The sequence below is a fragment of the Salmo salar genome, chromosome 01 (genome assembly GCF_965601325.2).
Source record: "Salmo salar chromosome 01, fSalSal1, whole genome shotgun sequence".
NCBI lineage: Eukaryota > Metazoa > Chordata > Actinopteri > Salmoniformes > Salmonidae > Salmo > Salmo salar.
The window spans coordinates 88,936,601-88,955,775 of NC_138291.1; the positions used below are offsets into that span (position 1 = coordinate 88,936,601).

At 43.4% G+C, this 19,175-nt stretch overlaps 2 protein-coding genes across 4 annotated transcripts; both read right to left on the bottom strand.

The window, feature by feature from the left end:
* Window positions 1–27: 27 nt before the first annotated feature.
* On the bottom strand, window positions 28–11,971 carry LOC106609120 (diacylglycerol lipase-beta). Its single transcript, XM_014207570.3, has 15 exons — window positions 11,141–11,971; window positions 10,608–10,759; window positions 10,239–10,413; window positions 9,817–10,084; window positions 9,609–9,731; window positions 9,401–9,528; window positions 7,472–7,598; window positions 7,275–7,358; window positions 7,121–7,198; window positions 6,775–6,855; window positions 6,554–6,681; window positions 6,369–6,437; window positions 4,204–4,276; window positions 3,815–4,065; window positions 28–1,227 (listed from the first exon to the last, which is right to left on the bottom strand). The coding sequence occupies exons 1-15, from the start codon at window positions 11,233–11,235 to the stop codon at window positions 1,032–1,034; spliced, it is 2,028 nt and encodes a 675-aa protein (XP_014063045.1). The 5' UTR covers window positions 11,236–11,971; the 3' UTR covers window positions 28–1,031.
* A 487-nt stretch (window positions 11,972–12,458) lies between these two features.
* LOC106609110 (uncharacterized) lies at window positions 12,459–19,126 on the bottom strand. Of its 3 annotated transcripts, none has more exons than XM_014207556.3 (7): window positions 18,935–19,126; window positions 16,146–16,348; window positions 15,932–16,033; window positions 15,671–15,766; window positions 15,435–15,545; window positions 15,202–15,325; window positions 12,459–15,046 (listed from the first exon to the last, which is right to left on the bottom strand). In XM_014207556.3, exons 1-7 carry the CDS (start codon window positions 18,960–18,962, stop codon window positions 12,651–12,653), a joined length of 3,060 nt encoding a protein of 1,019 aa, XP_014063031.1. In that variant the 5' UTR covers window positions 18,963–19,126; the 3' UTR covers window positions 12,459–12,650. The 3 variants fall into 3 exon arrangements, with proteins under 3 accessions (XP_014063031.1, XP_014063011.1, XP_082833871.1); XM_014207536.3 differs by having other exon boundaries at window positions 12,459–15,106; window positions 18,935–19,125; XM_082977745.1 differs by lacking the exon at window positions 18,935–19,126 and adding an exon at window positions 18,484–18,617 and having other exon boundaries at window positions 12,459–15,106.
* Between the last annotated feature and the right edge of the window lie 49 nt (window positions 19,127–19,175).

Genomic DNA, 19,175 nt, shown 5'->3' on the forward strand with positions numbered 1-19,175 from the left:
TAAGCTGCCTCCAGATACAAAAATAACTACAGAAACATGACATGCTTTTATTTGTATCGTCAAACTAAATAATACACAATTCAGGATGTAAACTACTACATTACTTTGACTTTCTGTTATCAATGTTGAATTACCTGATGATGTAATATGTAAATAGCAAATGAACAGAAAATGTGTTAGGAAACTGGAGTAATTTAGGTTACCTCGTATCACCCGGAAGTTGTTTTCATGCAAATGAACTTGTTTCATGCACTGCATACAAGGAGCAAAACAAAACACTGGTCAAGCATCGAGAGTATTGATGAGACTTATTGTTATGCGATGCATAGGCACTATTCACCCTGATCTTTGAGGAGGTAGAAGTTGTCCCCAACCACTTACACAGGGTCAGATATTGTTCATCACCCTAATGGTTAGGGGGAGGATAATCTGATCTTAGATCTGTGGTCCAGAACAATTTCTTCCTCAAGTCTCAGACATTCAGCACAGAACAAAGACAAACCACAGTTAAACAATCAACAATCTCTTCAAAACCAGCAACATAAAAAAAATAGTCAAAATAAAATCTGCATGTACACTTTTGGAATTACAGTTACACTGCAATAATATCTAACTATGTACACAAAGCACAATTGATGTTAATGACACTGACAGTTTTTCATGGAATTACTCAAAAGAAGAAAGCAATAACCAATGAATTGGCAACAAATTATGACAACAAATAAATAATCAAATTGCAACCCCCTTTCCAAAGTCAGTGAGAAAGACAGTCCTGCACATTCCTTTTATTGATGAGTCTAATTGTCTTGCCCCTTTGACTTGGCTGTTGAAGAACCCCTCATGGGGTGGGGACAAAACAAGGACAGAAGCTGGGGGGGACTTAAGACAGGGGAAAGGAAGAAACAGGACTGGAACAGAAGGACTGGGGACAGAATGGGGTCAGACTAGCGAAAGACAGTCAGGCTTGTCCTGTTCAGGTGTGTGGTGTGTGTGTGTGTGTGTGTGTGTGTGTGTGTGTGTGTGTGTGTGTATCAGATGACGTTGAGGTGGCTGTTGCTAAGCGACGAGGGGCAGAGGTTGAAGGGCCTGTCCTGTGTCAGACTGCGAAGCGACAGGAGCACAGCGTCAGGCATGTGGTCGGCCATCATCCTGGGGCTGATGAGAACACTACGGAACGCCGTTTCACTGGACCACTCCACCCGGTAACGCACCTGGGAAAAACAGGACCTAGGAGGAGGGAAGGGAGAGAAAAAGTGGAGGACTTTGGTCAATGACAAAGGCAGACATGGATGTAATGTACTTAAAGGGGCAGTGTAGTTAACGTGATTTTCCTGTTGTTTATCCTTCTTCATATTTCCACACGGAGGTCAAAAATAAATTGTGAAAATGATAATTAATGCCCTTTTTGTGTAAGAGCTGTTTGAAAAAAAATCCTGGAATGTGTGTGTCACAATGTGATCTGATTATAATAGACCATGACTATTCATCTGGGCAAGGGGGTAGGCTCGAAACCGTCCTATCAGCCAATCATTGCTGTGTTTGTAAATACAGTTGAAGTCAGAAGTTTACCTACACCTTAGCCAAATACATTTAAACTCAGTTTTTCACAATTCCTGACATTTAATCCAAGTAAAAATTCCCCGTCTTAGGTCAGTTAGGATCACCACTTTATTTTAAGAATGTGAAATGTCAGAATAATAGTAGAGAGAATTACTTATTTCAGCTTGTATTTCTTTCATCACATTCCCAGTGGGTCAGAAATGTACATACACTCAATTAGTATTTGGTAGCATTGCCTTTAAATTGTTTAACTTGGGTCAAACGTGTCGGGTAGCCTTCCACAAGCTTCCCAGAATAAGCTGGGTGAATTTTAGCCCATTCCTCCTGACAGAGCTGGTGTAACTGAGTCAGGTTTGTAGGCCTCCTTGCTCACACAAGCTTTTTTCAGTTCTGCCCACAAATGTTCTATAGGATTGAGGTCAGGGCTTTGTGATGGCCACTCCAATACCTTGACTTTGTTGTCCTTAAGCCATTTTGCCACAACTTTGGAAGTATGCTTGGGGTAATTGTCCATTTGGAAGACCCAGTTGCGACCAAGCTTTATCTTCCTGACTGATGTCTTGAAATGTTGCTTCAATAGATCCACAATTTTCCTCCTCATGATGCTATCTATTTTGTGTAGTGCACCAGTCCCTCCTGCAGCAAAGCACCCCCACAACATGATGCTGCAACCCCCGTGCTTCACGGTTGGGATGGAGTTCTTCGGCTAGTAAGCCTCCCCCTTTTTCCTACAAACATAACGATGGTCATTATGGCTAAACAGTCCTATTTTTGTTTCATCAGACCAGAGGAAATTTCTCCAAAAAGTATTTTCTTTGTCTCCATGTGCAGTTGCAAACCGTAGTCTGGCTTTTTTATGGTGGTTTTGGAGTAGTGGCTTCTTCCTTGCTGAGCAGCCTTTCAGGTCATGTCGATATAGGACTTGTTTTACTGTGGATATAGATACTTTTGTACCGGTTTCCTCCAGCATCTTCACAAGGTCCTTTGCTGTTGTTCTGGGATTGATTTGCACTTTTCGCACCAAAGTACGTTCATCTCTAGAAGACAGAACTCGTCTCCTTCCTGCGCGGTATGACGGCTGCGTGGTCCCATAGTGTTTATACTTGCGTACTATTGTTTGTACAGATGAACGTGGTACCGTCAGGCATTTGGAAATTGCTCCCAAGGATGAACCAGACTTGTGGAGGTCTACAATTTATTTTCCTGAGGTCTTTGGCTGATTTATTTTGATTTTCCCATGATGTCAAGCAAAGAGGCACTGAGTTTGAAGGTAGGCCTTGAAATACATCCACAGGTACACTTCCAATTGACTCAAATTAAGTCACTTAGCCTATCAGAAGCTTCTAAAGCCATGGCATAATTTTCTGGAGTTTTCCAAGCTGTTTAAAGGCACAGTCAACTTAGTGTATGTAAACTTCTGACCCACTGGAATTGTGATACAGTGGATAAGTGAAATAATCTGTAAACAATTGTTGGAAAAATTACTTGTGTCATGCACAAAGTAGATGTCCTAACTGACTTGCCAAAACTGTAGTTTGTTAACAAGAAATTTGTGGAGTGGTTGAAAAACGAGTTTTAATGACCCCAACCTAAGTGTATGTAAACTTCCGACTTCAACTGTATCTTAAAATTTGTTTCCTAATGCCCATACGATCAGCCTGAGCATTTCAAGAAACAAAGGAGGCTCAGGGAAATAAATGATCCAAAATTATTTTCAATAAATAAACAGTGATTTATTACGACAAAGTGATGATTTCAAAATAACATTAAAGACTCCATGCAAGGAGAAATGTACTTTTTTTTTTTACAACCAAAATGGTGTACTTCTGAACTTCAGTAACGTTATATTCCATTTTGTATGACTCAAGCAGTTTCCCCTATCCAGGTGTTCCATTCTCTGTGTAGGCCGCGTGGAGAATGGAGGGAGAGGTATCACTCAAGTCGCAACAAAATGGAACATAACGTTGCAGATAAAGTCGGAATCACACAATTTCATGTGTACAACATCTAAAAGACCCGCATCACTATACTGAGAGTGTTTCCGTTTCTAAAAGGATGTCTTTGGGTGTTTTTGGAGCATTTGTTCATGTTTTGTACGAGCCCCCATACTTCAGAACGAGGAAGTCTCACCGGTTGGACTAAGTTTCTCAAAAACAAGTGACATCACAAAAAGTGTCTGAACACTTCTATAAAATCCTAAATACAGATCTGGTTGTAAAAAAGTTAACTTTGTGTGTGTGTGCCTCATACACACCTCCGTGACGGCCCGTCCTCTGTAATGTGCAGTATACGTCCCGGTAAGAAAAGTGGCAGGTGGGAGCCGTGTACAGGTGACTCCTCGGAAGCCAAGCCTTGATAGGACGATGAGCTGCGAATCAGCAGTGACTCCTCCCCCAAAAGCGGTTGGTTAAGCTCCTCCTTCCGTCTGTTGTCCATCTCAGTAGGGAAGTCATCAGGCTCTCCCCCAAACAACTCATACCAACAGCCCTGGAGCAGGATACGGTACTGAGAGGGAGTGGGAGAGAAAAGGAGAAGGAAGAAGTCATCAGAAATCATCAAGGTCCCTCTCCAAAGTTAGGATTCTGCCCATATCATTTTACTCATAATAAACTTAATTTTGGATTTGAATGATAATGTTCTCACCTTGGGCTTATTGCAATTAGAAACCATTTTTAGTATTCTCCTCTTCAAGTCCTCCATGTTGGGATAACTCAACCTGAGAGATGGAGGAGAGAGAGAAAATGTAATCTGTGCAGCCTTTCAACAAAACACAGAACAAGCACTTGAACGCTAACTCGGAGAGAAAAAAATAGTTTGAGAGGGCGGTGGAGTTGCTGTCCTTTTCTGTGTGCCTGTAACAAGGGGACAGATCCTAAATATATCGTCTCCATCGTACACCATAGCCCTTTCACATTCAGACTCAGAAATCAGGAGTTTCCACTGGAGTCGACACACTGAGTCGGTAGAGCATGGTCCTCTGCAGCTCAGTCGGTAGAGCATTTTTTAAAAACATTTTATTTAACCAGGTAGGCCAGTTGAGAACAAGTTCTCATTTACAACTGCCAGCTGACCAACATAAAGCAAAGCAATGCAACAAAAACAACAGAGTTACACATGGGATAAACAAACGTACAGTCAATAACACAATTGAAAAATCTGTATACAGTGTGTGCAAATGAAGTAAGGAGGTAAGGCAATAAATAGGCCAAGTGGCGAAGTAATTACAATTTAGCAATTTACACTGGAGTGATATATGTGCAAATGAGGATGTGAAAGTAGAAATACTGGTGTGCAAAAGAGCAGAAAAACAAAAACGGGATGAGGTAGGTAGGTTGGTTGGGATATTTACAGATGGGCTGTGTACAGCTGCAGCGATCAGTAAGCTGCTCTGACAGCTGACGCTTAAAGTTAATGAGGGAGATATAAGTCTCCAACTTCAGAGATTTTTGCAATTCGTTCCAGTCATTGGCAGCAGAGAACTGGAAGGAAAGGCGGCCAAAAGAGGTGTTGGCTTTGGGGATGACCACTGAAATATACCTGCTGGAGCGCGTGCTACTGGTGGGTGTTGCTATGGTGACCAGTGAGCTGAGATAAGGCGGAGCTTTACCTTGCAAAGACTTATAGATGACCTGGAGCCAGTGGGTTTGGCGGCGAAAATGTAGCGAGGACCAGCCAACGAGAGCATACAGGTCGCAGTGGTGGGTAGTATATGGGGCTTTGGTGACAAAACGGATGACACTGTGATAGCAAATTGGATGCAGTCTGAGTAGAGTGTTGGAGGCTAATTTGTAAATGACATCGCTGAAGTCAAGGATCGGTAGGATAATCAGTTTAACGAGGGTAAGTTTGGCAGCATGAGTGAAGGAGGCTTTGTTGCGAAATAGGAAGCCAATTCTAGATTGGTCCTCTGTAGATCAGTCGGTAGAGCATGGTCCTCTGTAGATCAGTCGGTAGAGCATGGTCCTCTGTAGATCAGTCGGTAGAGCATGGTCCTCTGTAGATCAGTCGGTAGAGCATGGTCCTCTGTAGATCAGTCGGTAGAGCATGGTCCTCTGTAGATCAGTCGGTAGAGCATGGTCCTCTGTAGATCAGTCGGTAGAGCATGGTCCTCTGTAGATCAGTCGGTAGAGCATGGTCCTCTGTAGATCAGTCGGTAGAACATGGTCCTCTGTAGATCAGTCGGTAGAGCATGGTCCTCTGTAGATCAGTCGGTAGAGCATGGTCCTCTGTAGATCAGTCGGTAGAGCATGGTCCTCTGTAGATCAGTCGGTAGAGCATGCACTGCTAGGGTTATGGGTTCGATTTCCGGGGCCATCCATACGTAAAATGTATGTACGCATGACTAAGTCACTGGATGAAAAGCATCAGCTAAATGGCCCATATTATTATTACATGCGGAGGAACAAGTGTTTCCCAGTCCCTATCCTGGTCCACTGTGTGTAGTAGTATAATTATAATTTTTTTAACCTTTATTTAACTAGGCAAGTCAGTTAAGAACAAATTCTTATTTTCAATGACAGCCTAGGAACAGTGGGTCAACTGCCTTGTTCAGGGGCAAAACGACAGATTTTTACCTTGTCAGCTCGGGGATTCGATCTTGCAACCTATCGGTTACTAGTCCAACGCTCTAACCACTAGTAGGCTACCTGCCGCCCCAAATAATGTGTAATAGTGAGAAACTCATAACAGAAACTCATTAATAGAACACAGTTTGTTTCAGGGAAACAATTTGTCTGAGATAAACATGGGAGCACAGAGGGTCTCCATAACCAGAGGGATGGGTTGAGAGGGGCTCCTCTCCTCCTCACCTTGGCACCAAGTCCTTCCCCAGCACCACAGACACTACAAACTCCTTGGAGTAATCAGCCAGGGCTTTACTGCAGAGAGAGCACAGAGGGAAATCAATCTAATACTATGTACATTACACCAAGTTAAAACAACGCTTGATGTAATGCTAAGCATGCATTCTTTTTACGTGTGTTGAACTTGTTACCTCATGAGTCCCCCTGGTGGAGAGAAGGCGTAACACCGCAGGGTGGGAAAGGAGCTCCGTAATAGAATGGCCAGGAGAGAGGCTGTACCCCCTCCAAGACTGTGGCCTGTGATGACTAGCTTGTACTCCTGAAAAAACACACAAACACACACAGTTGGTGCTTTTACGGTTATATACAACTAATGTACTTTCTCTGAAAGAGGAAAGGTAAGGGTTCTTACAGGTGCGATGGTGAAAGCCTGGTTTAGAATGCCGTCGTTGAGGAGTTTCTTACAGATGTAGCTGGCTGCCTGAGACATGCCCTGTGGAACATAAGAGGTTACACCAGCTCATGTCTACCAATACCTCCCTTCGCAGATGAGTTATGATATGATAGAAATTCAAAGAAATTAAAGCTCAATAGAAGTTAAGTTTAGTCCCGTGGCCCCGCTGGCAGCACCAGGGTTGTGGGTTCGATTCCCACGGGGGCCAGTACGAAAAGGTACCCACTCACTACTGTAAGTCATTCTGGATGAGAGCGACTGCTAACTGACTAAAATGTAAATGTAATGTGATTATTGCACCCACCTTGTGAGCATAGCATGTTCCTGACACTCCCTCTACTGGCAGGTTCTCACAGTCTGCAGACAGGTCAGTCAGCAAATCCTACACAGAAATGTACATTAACTAGTGAAAGATTGAGATGGATAGACAGGAGGTTTGGAGTGATGAGAAGTCTCACCCGTAGTGACAGTGTTCCTCTGATAGCCACCAGTACTGCCTCTCTCTTATGGTCCAGAGCCACAAAGAACGGAATCTCATAGATCTGGAACAGACAGAGTTATATTTATCAGTACTAGAGAATTCAACACTGGCCAACGAGCAGCACACTAATGGGGGAATAGGATCTCACTTGAGATTTGCCCTGAGTTGAAGTACCTGGTTGTGAAAGCTAACGTAGATGAAGTCTCTGTACTGTAGGCCGGTGCTGTGGAGGACGGAGGAGAAATGGCAGCCCATATTGTCTCCTCCGACAATGTCATACTCAGCAGACTGGGTCTTACAGCTGAAACATACAGTATATGGGCATATAGGTGTTTACAGTACATACAGTGGCAATAAAAAGTATGTGAAGCCTTTGGAAATACCTGGATTTCTGCATAAATTGGTCATAAAATGTGGTCTGATCATCTAAGTCACAACAATAGACAAACAGTCTGCTTAAACTAATAACACAAACAATTATACGTTTTCATGGCTTTATTGAACACACCGTGTAAACATTCACAGTGCAGGGTGAGAACAAGTATGTGAACCTTTGGATTAAATAACTGGTTGAGCCTCCTTTGGCAGCAATAAACTCAACCAAATGTTTTCTGTCGTTACAGTTCAGACCGGCACAACGGTCAGGAGGAATTTTGGACCATTCGTCTTTCCAAAACTGTTTCAGTTCAGCAATATTCTTGGGATGTCTGGTGTGAACTGCTCTCTTGAGGTCATGCCACAGCATCTCAATCAGGTGGAGGTCAGGACTTTGACTGGGCCACTCCAGAAGGCATATTTTCTTCTGTTGAAGCAATTCTGTTGTTGATTTACTTGTGTGTTTTGGGTCGTTGTCCTGTTGCATCACTCAACTTCTGTTGAGCTTCAATTGGTGGACAGATAGCCTTACATTCTCCTGCAAAATGTCTTGATAAACTTGGGAATTCATTTTTCTGGACGATGATAGCGAGCTGTCCAGGCCCTGAGGCAGCAAAGCAGCCCCAAACCATGATGCTCCCTCCACCATACTTTACAGTTGGGATGAGGTTGATGTGTGCTGGGCCTTTTTTTCTCCAGTGTTGTGTTCCTTCCAAACAACTCAACTGTAGTTTCATCTGTCCACAGAATATTTTGCCAGTAGCGCTGTGGAACAACCAGGTACTCTTTTGCCAACCTCAGACGTGCAGCAAAGTATTTTTTGGACAGCAGTGGCTTCTTCCATGGTGTCCTCCCATGAACACCATTCTTGTTTAGCATTTTACGTATCGTATACTCGTCAATAGAGATGTTAGCATGTTCCAGAGATTTCTGTAAGTCTTTAACTGACACAAGGATTATTCTTAACTTCATTGAGCATTCTGCACTGTGCTCTTGCAGTCATCTTTGCAGGATGGCCACTCCTAGGGAGAGTAGTAACAGTGCTGAACTTTCTCCATTTATAGACAATTTGTCTTACCGTGGACTGATGAACATCAAGGCTTTTAGAGATACTTTTGTAACCCTTTCCAGCTTTATGCAAGTTAACAATTCTTAATCTTAGGTTTTCTGAGATCTCTTGTTGGAGGCATGGTTCACATCAGGCAATGCTTCTTGTGAATAGCAAACTCAAATTGTGTGAGTGTTTTTATAGGGCAGCTCTAACCAACATCTCCAATCTCACCTGATTGATTGGACTCCAGGTTAGCGGACTCCTGACTCCAATTAGTTTTTGGAGAAGCCTATGGGTTCACATACATTTTCCAACCTACACTGTGAATGTTTAAATTATGTATTCAATACAGACAAGAAAAATACAATAATTTGTGTGTTATTAGTTTAAACACACTGTGTTTGACTATTGTTGTGACTTAGATGAAGATCAGATAAAAATTGAATGACCAATTAGTGCAGAAATCCAGGTAATTCCAAAGGGTTCACATACTTTTTCTTGCCACTGTATGTGTTTACAGTACATATGTGTGCTTGTGTTTTTGTTCATGTAGTTGCTTAATACACTGATGTCCAGTGTTTTTGATATTGCTGTTAACAAATATGTAGGACAAATTACTTTCATACCCCGGCTCAAAAATCGATGAGCACATTAAATTAGAGGTACCACAGTCTTACCAGTCCCTGCTGAGTTTGCAGGCTCCGGTGAGAGGGTTGGAGTAGACATACATGGGCCAGCCATATGCAGCTACAGCAAATTGCATACAGTGGGCTGCCTTCTCCAGCTCTGCCTGAAGATCTTCTGCCTACGGAAAACACAGACACCAAGGCAACTGATTGATTGATTGACAGACTCACTGATTAATTGACTGACTCCAGTACTTACGATAGGTGATGAGGGACTGTGAGATAGGGCCTCGTCTGGATCTCTACACTGCTCCATCTTATCCTGCTCCTGGTGTAGCAGAGCCAGACCTGCTGCGATGTCACTGGGAACCAGGTCTGTATCCTACAATTACACAAAGAAAACATGATTACTTAAAAAATGAACAAGATGTGCATGCACGTACACACACCCTGTTTCCTTTACTTACCGAGAAGAATCCACTGACAAGCTGAGCTATGCTGGAGAAGGCAGCTCTGTGGCTCTCATCCCGAGGCAGGCAGCAGCAGAGGAGCCTCAGCCTGCTCTCCCACACCCTGACAGCCACGGAGCGGGCAGTGGACAGGAGCTGGGAGCCCTGACTGCTCTCCAGGTCCCTTACTCCCAGCAGCTCCTGGGACTGAGACCCAGGATGGGTGGTGCCTAGCGGGTCGAACACAAACAGCACCCCCACCCCTGTGGACAGCAGCAGAATCCAACTGCCAGGGAGGGAGACGGGAGAATGTTTCACATCATGTAAACTGACAATGTGTATTCATGGGGCATGTAGGCCTATATGTGTTGCCCTTAACCACACGTAAACATACCACAGTATACGTTCAGGGGGGAAAAAAATGAGTTCTTCCAACCCACCTGGCGACCACTGCAGCGATGACGGCCCCCACCTCAGCAGGCCGACAGCCGTGGCTGTCATCAGACACCCAGATGGCCCCCAGGATGGCCCAAATTATCTCAGGGACGTACAGCATCGCCCGCACGTACACCAGCACCGGGATGGAGCGTCGCGGGCCTGGGTTAGTGATAGTCCCTAGGGAAACAAAGCAATCAGAGATGAGTTCCATGTTGACGATATATGTTATGATAAACAGACCTGTTTATTTTTAATATATTATTATGAGTGGTAAACAAAAACAATTGACATATCACACCAATTCTAAACTCTGTGGATAATTCATGTAAATTCCTCATCATATCATAACAGTAAAAGTGTGCCGGATTCACCTTGAGCGCTGACGTAGACGATGGCACATAGAGACAGGATGATGAAAGCCAACAGGATGAGTAGAACCACCAGGTAGCTGTGTAGAACTCTCCCACCAGAACAGTCAAACTTCCCCTTATGGAGAGTGTACAGTGCCAGTGTCCCTATCCACCTGTAGGGCAGGACAGAGGTACATATTGATTTTATTAGATCATTAAAACATCAATGCAATACCAGCAGAGGTCACTGCAGCAACCTTTGGAAGGGTGTGGTTGTGGGTTGGGCATAGCAAGGAGGATAACATAGATTTTCTTGCTTTTATAATTTTCGATTTAAATAAATACAAACCAAGAGGAGAGAATAGGCCTTCAGCAGCTGCCTTGCTAGTTGTTACAGAGTGTGGGATCGAGGTAGCTATGACTGACAGCAGTCTTTAATACTGCACGTGGGAAATGACAACACTTATGAATCATCCCTCCGTTTAAATATCGTACCATTAATGTCGAGCTCACTTTTGATAGGACAAGTTTAATTGTGTGGTAACAACACTTACCATAGAACCCTGACGAACAGCTCAAAGGAGCCGGGGAAGACCAGATCGTCGCTCGCAATTCCCCATCGCCGGCCAAACGCTACCATTCCAGGCATCTTGACATAGAGAAATCTCCCTATCTAGCAAATAAAAGTGAACAGCTAGCTAACTGGCCAACGTTAGAAATTCTGAATTGTTATCTCTGGGTGAAGAAACACTACTTTTTAAAGATTGCCATTTCGCAACACCCTCGATCGACCAATTGTTGTTGATGTAAAGCCAAGGGGACGTCGTTAATGTGTTGACATTGGACTGGTTCGCTAGCTAGAACGTCACCGGCCGCAATTTTAAGAGTTCGTTTATAGCTAAACTACCGCACACTTCTTCACAATCTAATTGTAATGTCACGGATTTGTAACAAAAAACAGCTAGATCATTTTTGCTTCGTTGAATTCAATTTGCTAGCTAATTTATCAAGCAGTGCGCTAATGATACTGCGATTGCGCACCAGCTTGACCTGTCATTTAATTCCTGGTAAATTCCTGGAAGCCATCGTCAACGTAGATTTATACATTTGAGGAAAAGTACAAAAAAAGCTCCCAAAAAGAATGATTAATATAGTTAGCAGGCTGACAGTACAGTATAGGAGCAGACAACAAAGCTACTCATAGGCTGCTCGAAATGTTTTTCTTGTGATTGTGTCCGACTGTTAAAAGACCCCAATCAAACGATGTGATGTGAATATCAGTTCCACATCGGTTGTCCAACATTTGCATATTTCCATGAGGTTCATGAGATTTGTGTTGAATGAGCGAATTCTGTTATGGCGTTTTCATAAGAAAAATAAAGTCTCCAAGTACTTTAATTGTTTTGTGTTCTAAGCACAAGACAATGTAAAAAATACTTGCATACTAAATTATTTTTATAGGCCAGGCTGTGTGCAATGTAGCCCAGGTTGAGGCAAAGAGAGTGACTAAAGGACCATGGTTACACACACAAATCTAGAGGCGAAAGAAACGCACACCTATTTAGACGAGGCGCTGGCTATCGGAGTGGAACACTTGAAAAATAAAAGGAGAGCCGCACACTCTAGGAGCTCAGATGCAAAAATTGAATGTCCAACGTTTCGACAGACAAGCTGTCTTCATCAGGGTATAATGACAAATACTGCGGGGTGACTCGTTTATATAATCTCAAAAGACACACAGGTGTCTGTAATCATGGCCGGGTGTGGCCTGATATCATTGGTTAATTCTCATATATTAAAACAGACGTTACATTTTTGCATCTGAGCTCCTAGTGTGTGTGGTTACACATACACAAAACCATACAACTCCAATTATGTATTGTATTCTACTTTTATTAAAATGTCACTTATGGAAGAAAAGTATAACTGCAGTAATATGAAAATAACATTTACAGATTGACCATGTTAAACAAAAAAACAGGGAAATTATTTATCAGGCTACAATCTTATCAACTCTGTACACATCTTCTGTTATATTATGCAAAAAAAAATTACATTTCAATACTATGATGTACATGATCGTTGATGTACATTCAACAGCGTTTTACGTTCGAAAGCTTTTCCACAATCCAGGCACTTATAAGGCTTCTCGTTTGAGTGTGTAGACATGTGTCTCTTCAGGGAGTCATGGTAGTTAAAGCGTTTGTCACAGAGGGAACATGAATACGGCTTCTCCCCTGTGTGAGTCCTGTAGTGCGTAGTGAGAAAATTGGCTTGAACAAAGCCCTTTCCACAGACGTTGCACTTGAACGGCCGCTCTCCAGTATGGTATCTCATGTGTATCTTTAGTTCAGCTCTCGACCTGAAAGCCTTATCACAATTCTTATGATTGCATTTAAAAGGCCTCTCCCCCGTGTGAATCAGATCATGCCTTTTCAACGAATCTGCACAAACAAACTGCTTACCACAGTACGTACACGGGTAACGCACCCCACCGTGCTGAGTCTTCTCGTGGTTCGCACGGGAATTACTAAGCCTGAAAGGTTTCCCACAATGGCGGCACGGGAAGCGATACTCTGTGGATTTTTCACCATGGCTATTCTGCATGTGTTGTTTCAGGTCAATGTTGGTGTAAAAGGCCTTGCCACACTCCCAGCAGAGACAAGGCCTGTCGTCAGAGTGCCTTTTCTCGTGTTCGACTAGGTCATAATTGTAGATGAATCTTTTTGGACACTGGGAGCACTGTAAGGGGAGGTTCCCGGTGTGAACCATCTCGTGTTTGATGAGGGAATGGAACTTCTTGTAGCTTTTCGGACAATGGGTGCAGACGAACGGCCCGCTGAACTTATGGACATCCAGATAGTGCGTTCTGAGGTTTGTGAGCATGAAGCTCTCCTCACACATGCTGCACTGAACAGGCCGGTGCCAGAGCTTGTGTCTGGTTAAAGTTTGTAAGTCAGGCAATACCTTTCTGCACCCTGCGCAGTAGAGCGGGCCGTGGATAAGTTTGTGTTTCCTTAGTTTTGATTGGATAGTGAATGTCTTCTCACATTTGTCACACTCAAAACGTATGTCGAAGCTGTCGAGCTCAGCAGCGTCAACTGTCTGAACCTTGCAGTAGCGTCTGAGATGGGCCCTCAAACCTCCGCTGTGTATGAACTTCATCCCACACTGAGGATGAGGGCAGGAGAAAGGGCGCTCGCCTGAGTGAGTTCTCATGTGATACTCAAAGGCGCCAGCAGTCACGCTTTTACCACAAATACGGCAAATATGTTTTTGGAAAGTTTTTCGGTCAGGCTTCTTTGCTGTGCTGGAACACTTGGGTCTTTTGATCTGGCTGGGTTCTGGGTCGTAAGACAGGTCCTGGTGTGTACTGCTGGTGAAGGACGAGTCACTGTCCTCAGGTGTTGCCTCAAGAGGAAGACCACTGGACGGCTCTGTGACCCCTCCTTCAGGTGATGGTTTCTGGACTGTTTCCGCTTCTCCGAGAGAACAGTGGCGATTCTCTGAGTGAATCTTCATGTGGGTACTCAAGTATCCAATGCGATGCACAATCTTGCCGCACACTTTGCACGTTCTACGGTCTATGGAGGATTGTGCGAATTCTGTCTCACACGTAGTAAACGGAGTACTACTGCCCTCTCCAGAGGGAACCTCCTCTTTTTGCTCTGTTCCAAACAGACATGACTTTCTGTGAGTTTGCAAATTGTACAAGTGCTTGAAAGTCTTCTGACAATTGCGACATTGATAGGTGCGACCGTTGTTATGGGTTTGCATGTGCTTTTTCATGTCTGAAAAGCGGGATAAGACACGTCCACACACTGTGCATGTATTGGGGTTTTGGGGTGTTTTAACTCTTTTGCAGACACTGCGTTTCTCTTCTGAAAATTCAGTTTTGGCTTGTTTCCATTCTCCTGCTAGCAATGTCTTCATCTTACACCCCCTGTTTCTTCTCACTGGTCTTAAGGGCAATGTTAGGTTAGTGGTATTAATCCTTTGTATCTCCACTGAGGGCTTGTGAAGCATGGATGTTATGATCCTATCAGACAGGTCTATGCTTTTCATTTCTGCAGGGCTAGGTTCTCTGTGTTTCTTTCCATGAGGCATGCCACTGGCATCACTTCTCTCTCTTTTGTGCCTTTTGAGCTTATTCTTCTTGACTAAAGGCTCCATCGTCCCATCTTCCCCTAAAACCGTCACAGTTTCATACACTGGTTCCACCTCTTCAGTCTCTGGGTCAGCAAACTCTGCATCATCATCCTCCTTATTTTCCTTTCTCTCACATTCCACGCTCTCCTCTCTTTCTACTACATCCATACTTGTCCCCGGTTCCATCTCTGTGTACTCTGTCAATGTTGCAGAGTCCACCTCCAACTCTTTGGTGAATGTATCCATGAAGACATTCAAGGATGATACTGGTGTTTCTGACTCTGTCTGTTCTGTTGCAATCACCACCCTTTCTACAGGAGGGAGACAGAGAGCAGAGAGAATGCAGTCCCCGTCGGTGGAAGACAGAGTATCTAGAAAAGGATAGTATGGTTAAATAAAGAATAAATGTTAATGTCCCCAACTGAAAAAAAATCTAACATCTACATGAGTCCTGAAAGATGCCTACCATGGTTGTCTAGCAGGCCGAGGTCTCTGTGGTACTGAAGCAGGGTTTTCAACTCTTGAGGGTGAGACACAGACTCAACACATTCCTCCAGAACAGAGGGAACATTGCTGAGCAGCGAGGAAGCCTGACAATGACGAATACAGAGTTAGAAGGAATATAGGTAGAATTCCCACAGTGCCTAAATGTCAAGTCCATGGTTCCTCTATATGATCTTAGTTTATTTCTACTAGTACCTGTTGGAAACTTGATACGGGAAGCAGCTTCTCAAGTCTCGAAAGAAATTGCCATACGAGTTTCTGGATAGCTTCGTCATAACTGGGACCAAATTCTACAGGAAAAACATCCTAAAACAGTGTAAAGAAATATGAGCTATGGAAACCTCTCAGAAGAGATTATTTAAATTGTTGAAATACACAGCAGTCTTGAGGAAATGGCCCAATGCTATTACATAACCCACATACTGACTGACCTGGAAGAAATGTTCTCTCTCATCAGGGTCTTTCAGAAGGGTTTGAACCAGCCCCAGGAAGTTGGATTCAGATAACCCTACCTCTGCATCAGTCGCCTGAAACACAGAATATAAACATGTTGCCTCCATTAGGACATCTAGACGATAACTTGTCATTTAGGCTGCATATGTTTTTACAAAAATGCACCAATGTCTTATCAGAAATATCGCTAAGACTGACTGATTTAGACATTAGCTGAGTCTCTGCCCTAAGCAGCTCACCTGTGTCCCCCAGAGAGGTGTGAGGGTCTGTATCCTGTCCAGGTGTGGCTGAATGGTCTGGAGGTCTGTGATTGGCTTGGAGCAACACAACTCCAGGACCAGCTGAAACCAGAGAAAACCAGTCAGGAGACATAGTGGGTACAAGAATACTAAATATGATCATCTCATCTATCCAATGGTTTGATTAACACTAGCCCACCCCCCCCTTCCTCACACGTGCTCGAAGACCCAGAATAAGTTGGGCCCTCTGACTGTGATTCAGAAGCTCTGGAACCATCTCTGTGACCATGGTAACAAACTCCTCCAGCATCCCATAATCCATCACTTGTCTCTGCTGGACCGTTTGCCAGATGGCTGCTGAGACCAGCCGCAGTGGTGGAACCATGAGGCGCAGAGAGGGGAGAGGAAGAGGGGGACCTGAAAACAGAGAACTTGGTTGACGAGGACAGCAATGCCAGTTTTGTTACAACTGATTCCGTTCAGACGAACCATAGACTGAGTCATCAATAACGCCACCCCATTGTTTCCTATGTGAAGTCTCAGTTGCACATTTCAAGATCAAGTAGTGTCGTTTTAACGCTTCACCATCTTGCTTCATGGAGCAGTTTTTGGAAACATTGAATGAGATTTTTGAGCTCCTCAAGGAAGCGTCCTAAACAGTAGAACAAAGTTTAACATTTCCAAAATGTAGTATACTTTAAAATGCCCGGATGTCATACTCATTTCAGCTTTGACAACAGCTTATCAATTAGATACGGGGGTGCTAACCACTTTTATTTTGCCCGGATGTGATACAGCCTGGATTTTTACCAGGGACTGTAGTGACACCTCTTGCACTGAGATGCAGTGCCTTAGACAGCTGCACCACTCAGGAGCCATTTATTTTACTTTTTTTTTAATGTAGGCCTAAATCATAATCATATTGCAGGGCATGTCTCTCTTTTTCTGACAAGACTTGTGTATTCCCGCTCCACAATAAATATTAGGCTACCATTTATTCGTCGCTCATTCAATTGCCAACCATGCTCAAACGTAAATAGACCGGTAGTCTATGACAGTATTTATTTATTTTCCCTTTATTTAACCAGGTAGGCTAGTTGAGAACAAGTTCTCATTTGTAACTGCGACCTGGCCAAGATAAAGCATAGCAATTCGACACATACAACAACACAGAGTTACACATGGAATAAACAAAACATACAGTCAATAATAGAGTAGAACAAAAGAAAACAAAAAGTCTATATACAGTGAGTGCAAATGAGGTAAGTTGAGGCAATAAATAGGCCATGGTGGCAAAGTAATTACAATATAGCAATTAAACACTGGAATGGTAGATGTGCAGAAGATGAATGTGCAAGTAGAGATACTGGGGTGCAAAGGAGCAAGATAAATAAATAAAGTATGGGGATGAGGTAGGTAGATAGATGGGCTGTTTACAGATGGGCTATGTACAGGTGCAGTGATCTGTGAGCTGCTCTGACAGCTGGTGCTTAAAGCTAGTGATGGTTATCTGAGTCTCCAGCTTCAGAGATTTTTGCAGTTTGTTCCAGTCATTGGCAGCAGAGAACTGGAAGGAAAGACGACCAAAGGAGGAATTGGCTTTGGGGGTGACCAGTGAGATATACCTACTGGAGCGCGTGCTACGAGTGGGTGCTGCCCAGTATGGGTAGGCTACAGTATTGCTGTGCAATAGGAGCTCAACATAGTAGCCTACTTAATCTCAGAGTCTATACCAAGGCAGGAGATAATACATGATTGTGTTTCTAATAAAACAAAATAGAAAACAATTCACCTTTTGCATAGACATGTGGGCTGTAGGCAGCATTTACTTTTAAATTGTTCAATAAACAAATCTTGCAGAATGAAAGGCCAGTGTTTGGCACTCGCTATATGCATGCATTTTGTTTGAAGAAGTCACTGCAAAAGATTAAAACATTCTGCCCACACCTCTACAGAAAAGTGATCAAATGTTCTATTCTGTTTTTGTTACCATAAAATGTATCAATGAAAACAGTTAAAGAGATACTTTGGGATTATGGCAATGAGGCGATTTGTGTACTTCCCCAGTCAGCTTAACTCTTGGACACAATTGTTATGTCTCAGCCTGCAGTTTGAGGGAAGTTGCTAACTCGTGCTGGTGTAACTGTTAACTAACTTAACAGATACCCTTAGTGGGTTCCCGAGTGCCACAGCGGTCTAAGACACTGCATCTAAGTAATTGAGACGTCGCCACAGACACCCTGGTTCGATTCCAGGCTGTATCACAACCGTCTGTGCTTGGGAGTCCCATAGGGCGGCGCACAATTGGCCCAGCATCATCCAGATTTAGCCGGTGTAAATAAGACTTTGTCCTTAACCGACTTGCCAAGTTAAGTAAAATAAAAATACCAATAGACGTCCAATCATTGCGCTAACGCCAGTTGGCATTGGCTCACAAAACTACATCCAACTTCCTTCATACTGGACACAGATACATAGAAATGGCATCCACACGGTCATTTGACTCTGGGAAAGTAGATAAAAAGCTTAATTTGCAAGAAGCCGAAGTATACCTTTAAATCCCAAAAATGTGTGGGGCAGGCTACTTCTAGAATCTCCATTTACTCCAGAATGTAGTAAAACATCTAGGCACGGGGTGTTAAATCAGTCCCCTGCTTTCTGGAAACAACAGCCTGCATTATCGCGGTTGGCCTTGAACTTCGTGCCATTAATGAGAAGGGGCAGTCGTTCTACGCTGCGATGAACAATGCAAACATGGATGGTGGATGGCTAAGCTAATACATGACTAGCTAGCTTGAGTTCTTTGGTAAAGCTACACATGGCTAAAATAAATGCAATTCGACCCGGACAGTTCGCAGGTTTAGCAAAGAGCGTGAACTTCACTGGCTAGCGTTAGGTAAAAGAGAAAAGGACGTGCACTTCGCTGGCTAACGTTAGCTAAGTTAGATAGCTAGCTTCTCTGTAGCGTTACTAGTTTGGATCACAAATTCTACTGCATTTTACCATTTTTTCCTGAAATGTGTCCGCTCATCGTGTGGTATTCGCTCCAGTCACATCTATACTCAAAAATTGTGGTGTTGTTTTATGGTTTATCAAATTAATTTCCGGTCTTAAAGTTCATGAATGTGAGGCGCCAAAGATTTGCCTCGGGAAGCGCTCATTGACAGAGAGGAAGAGGCGAAGTAAGAGAGTTTACTCCGCCCAAAATCTGTCCACGAAAATAAAACCACGAAGTGAGGATTTT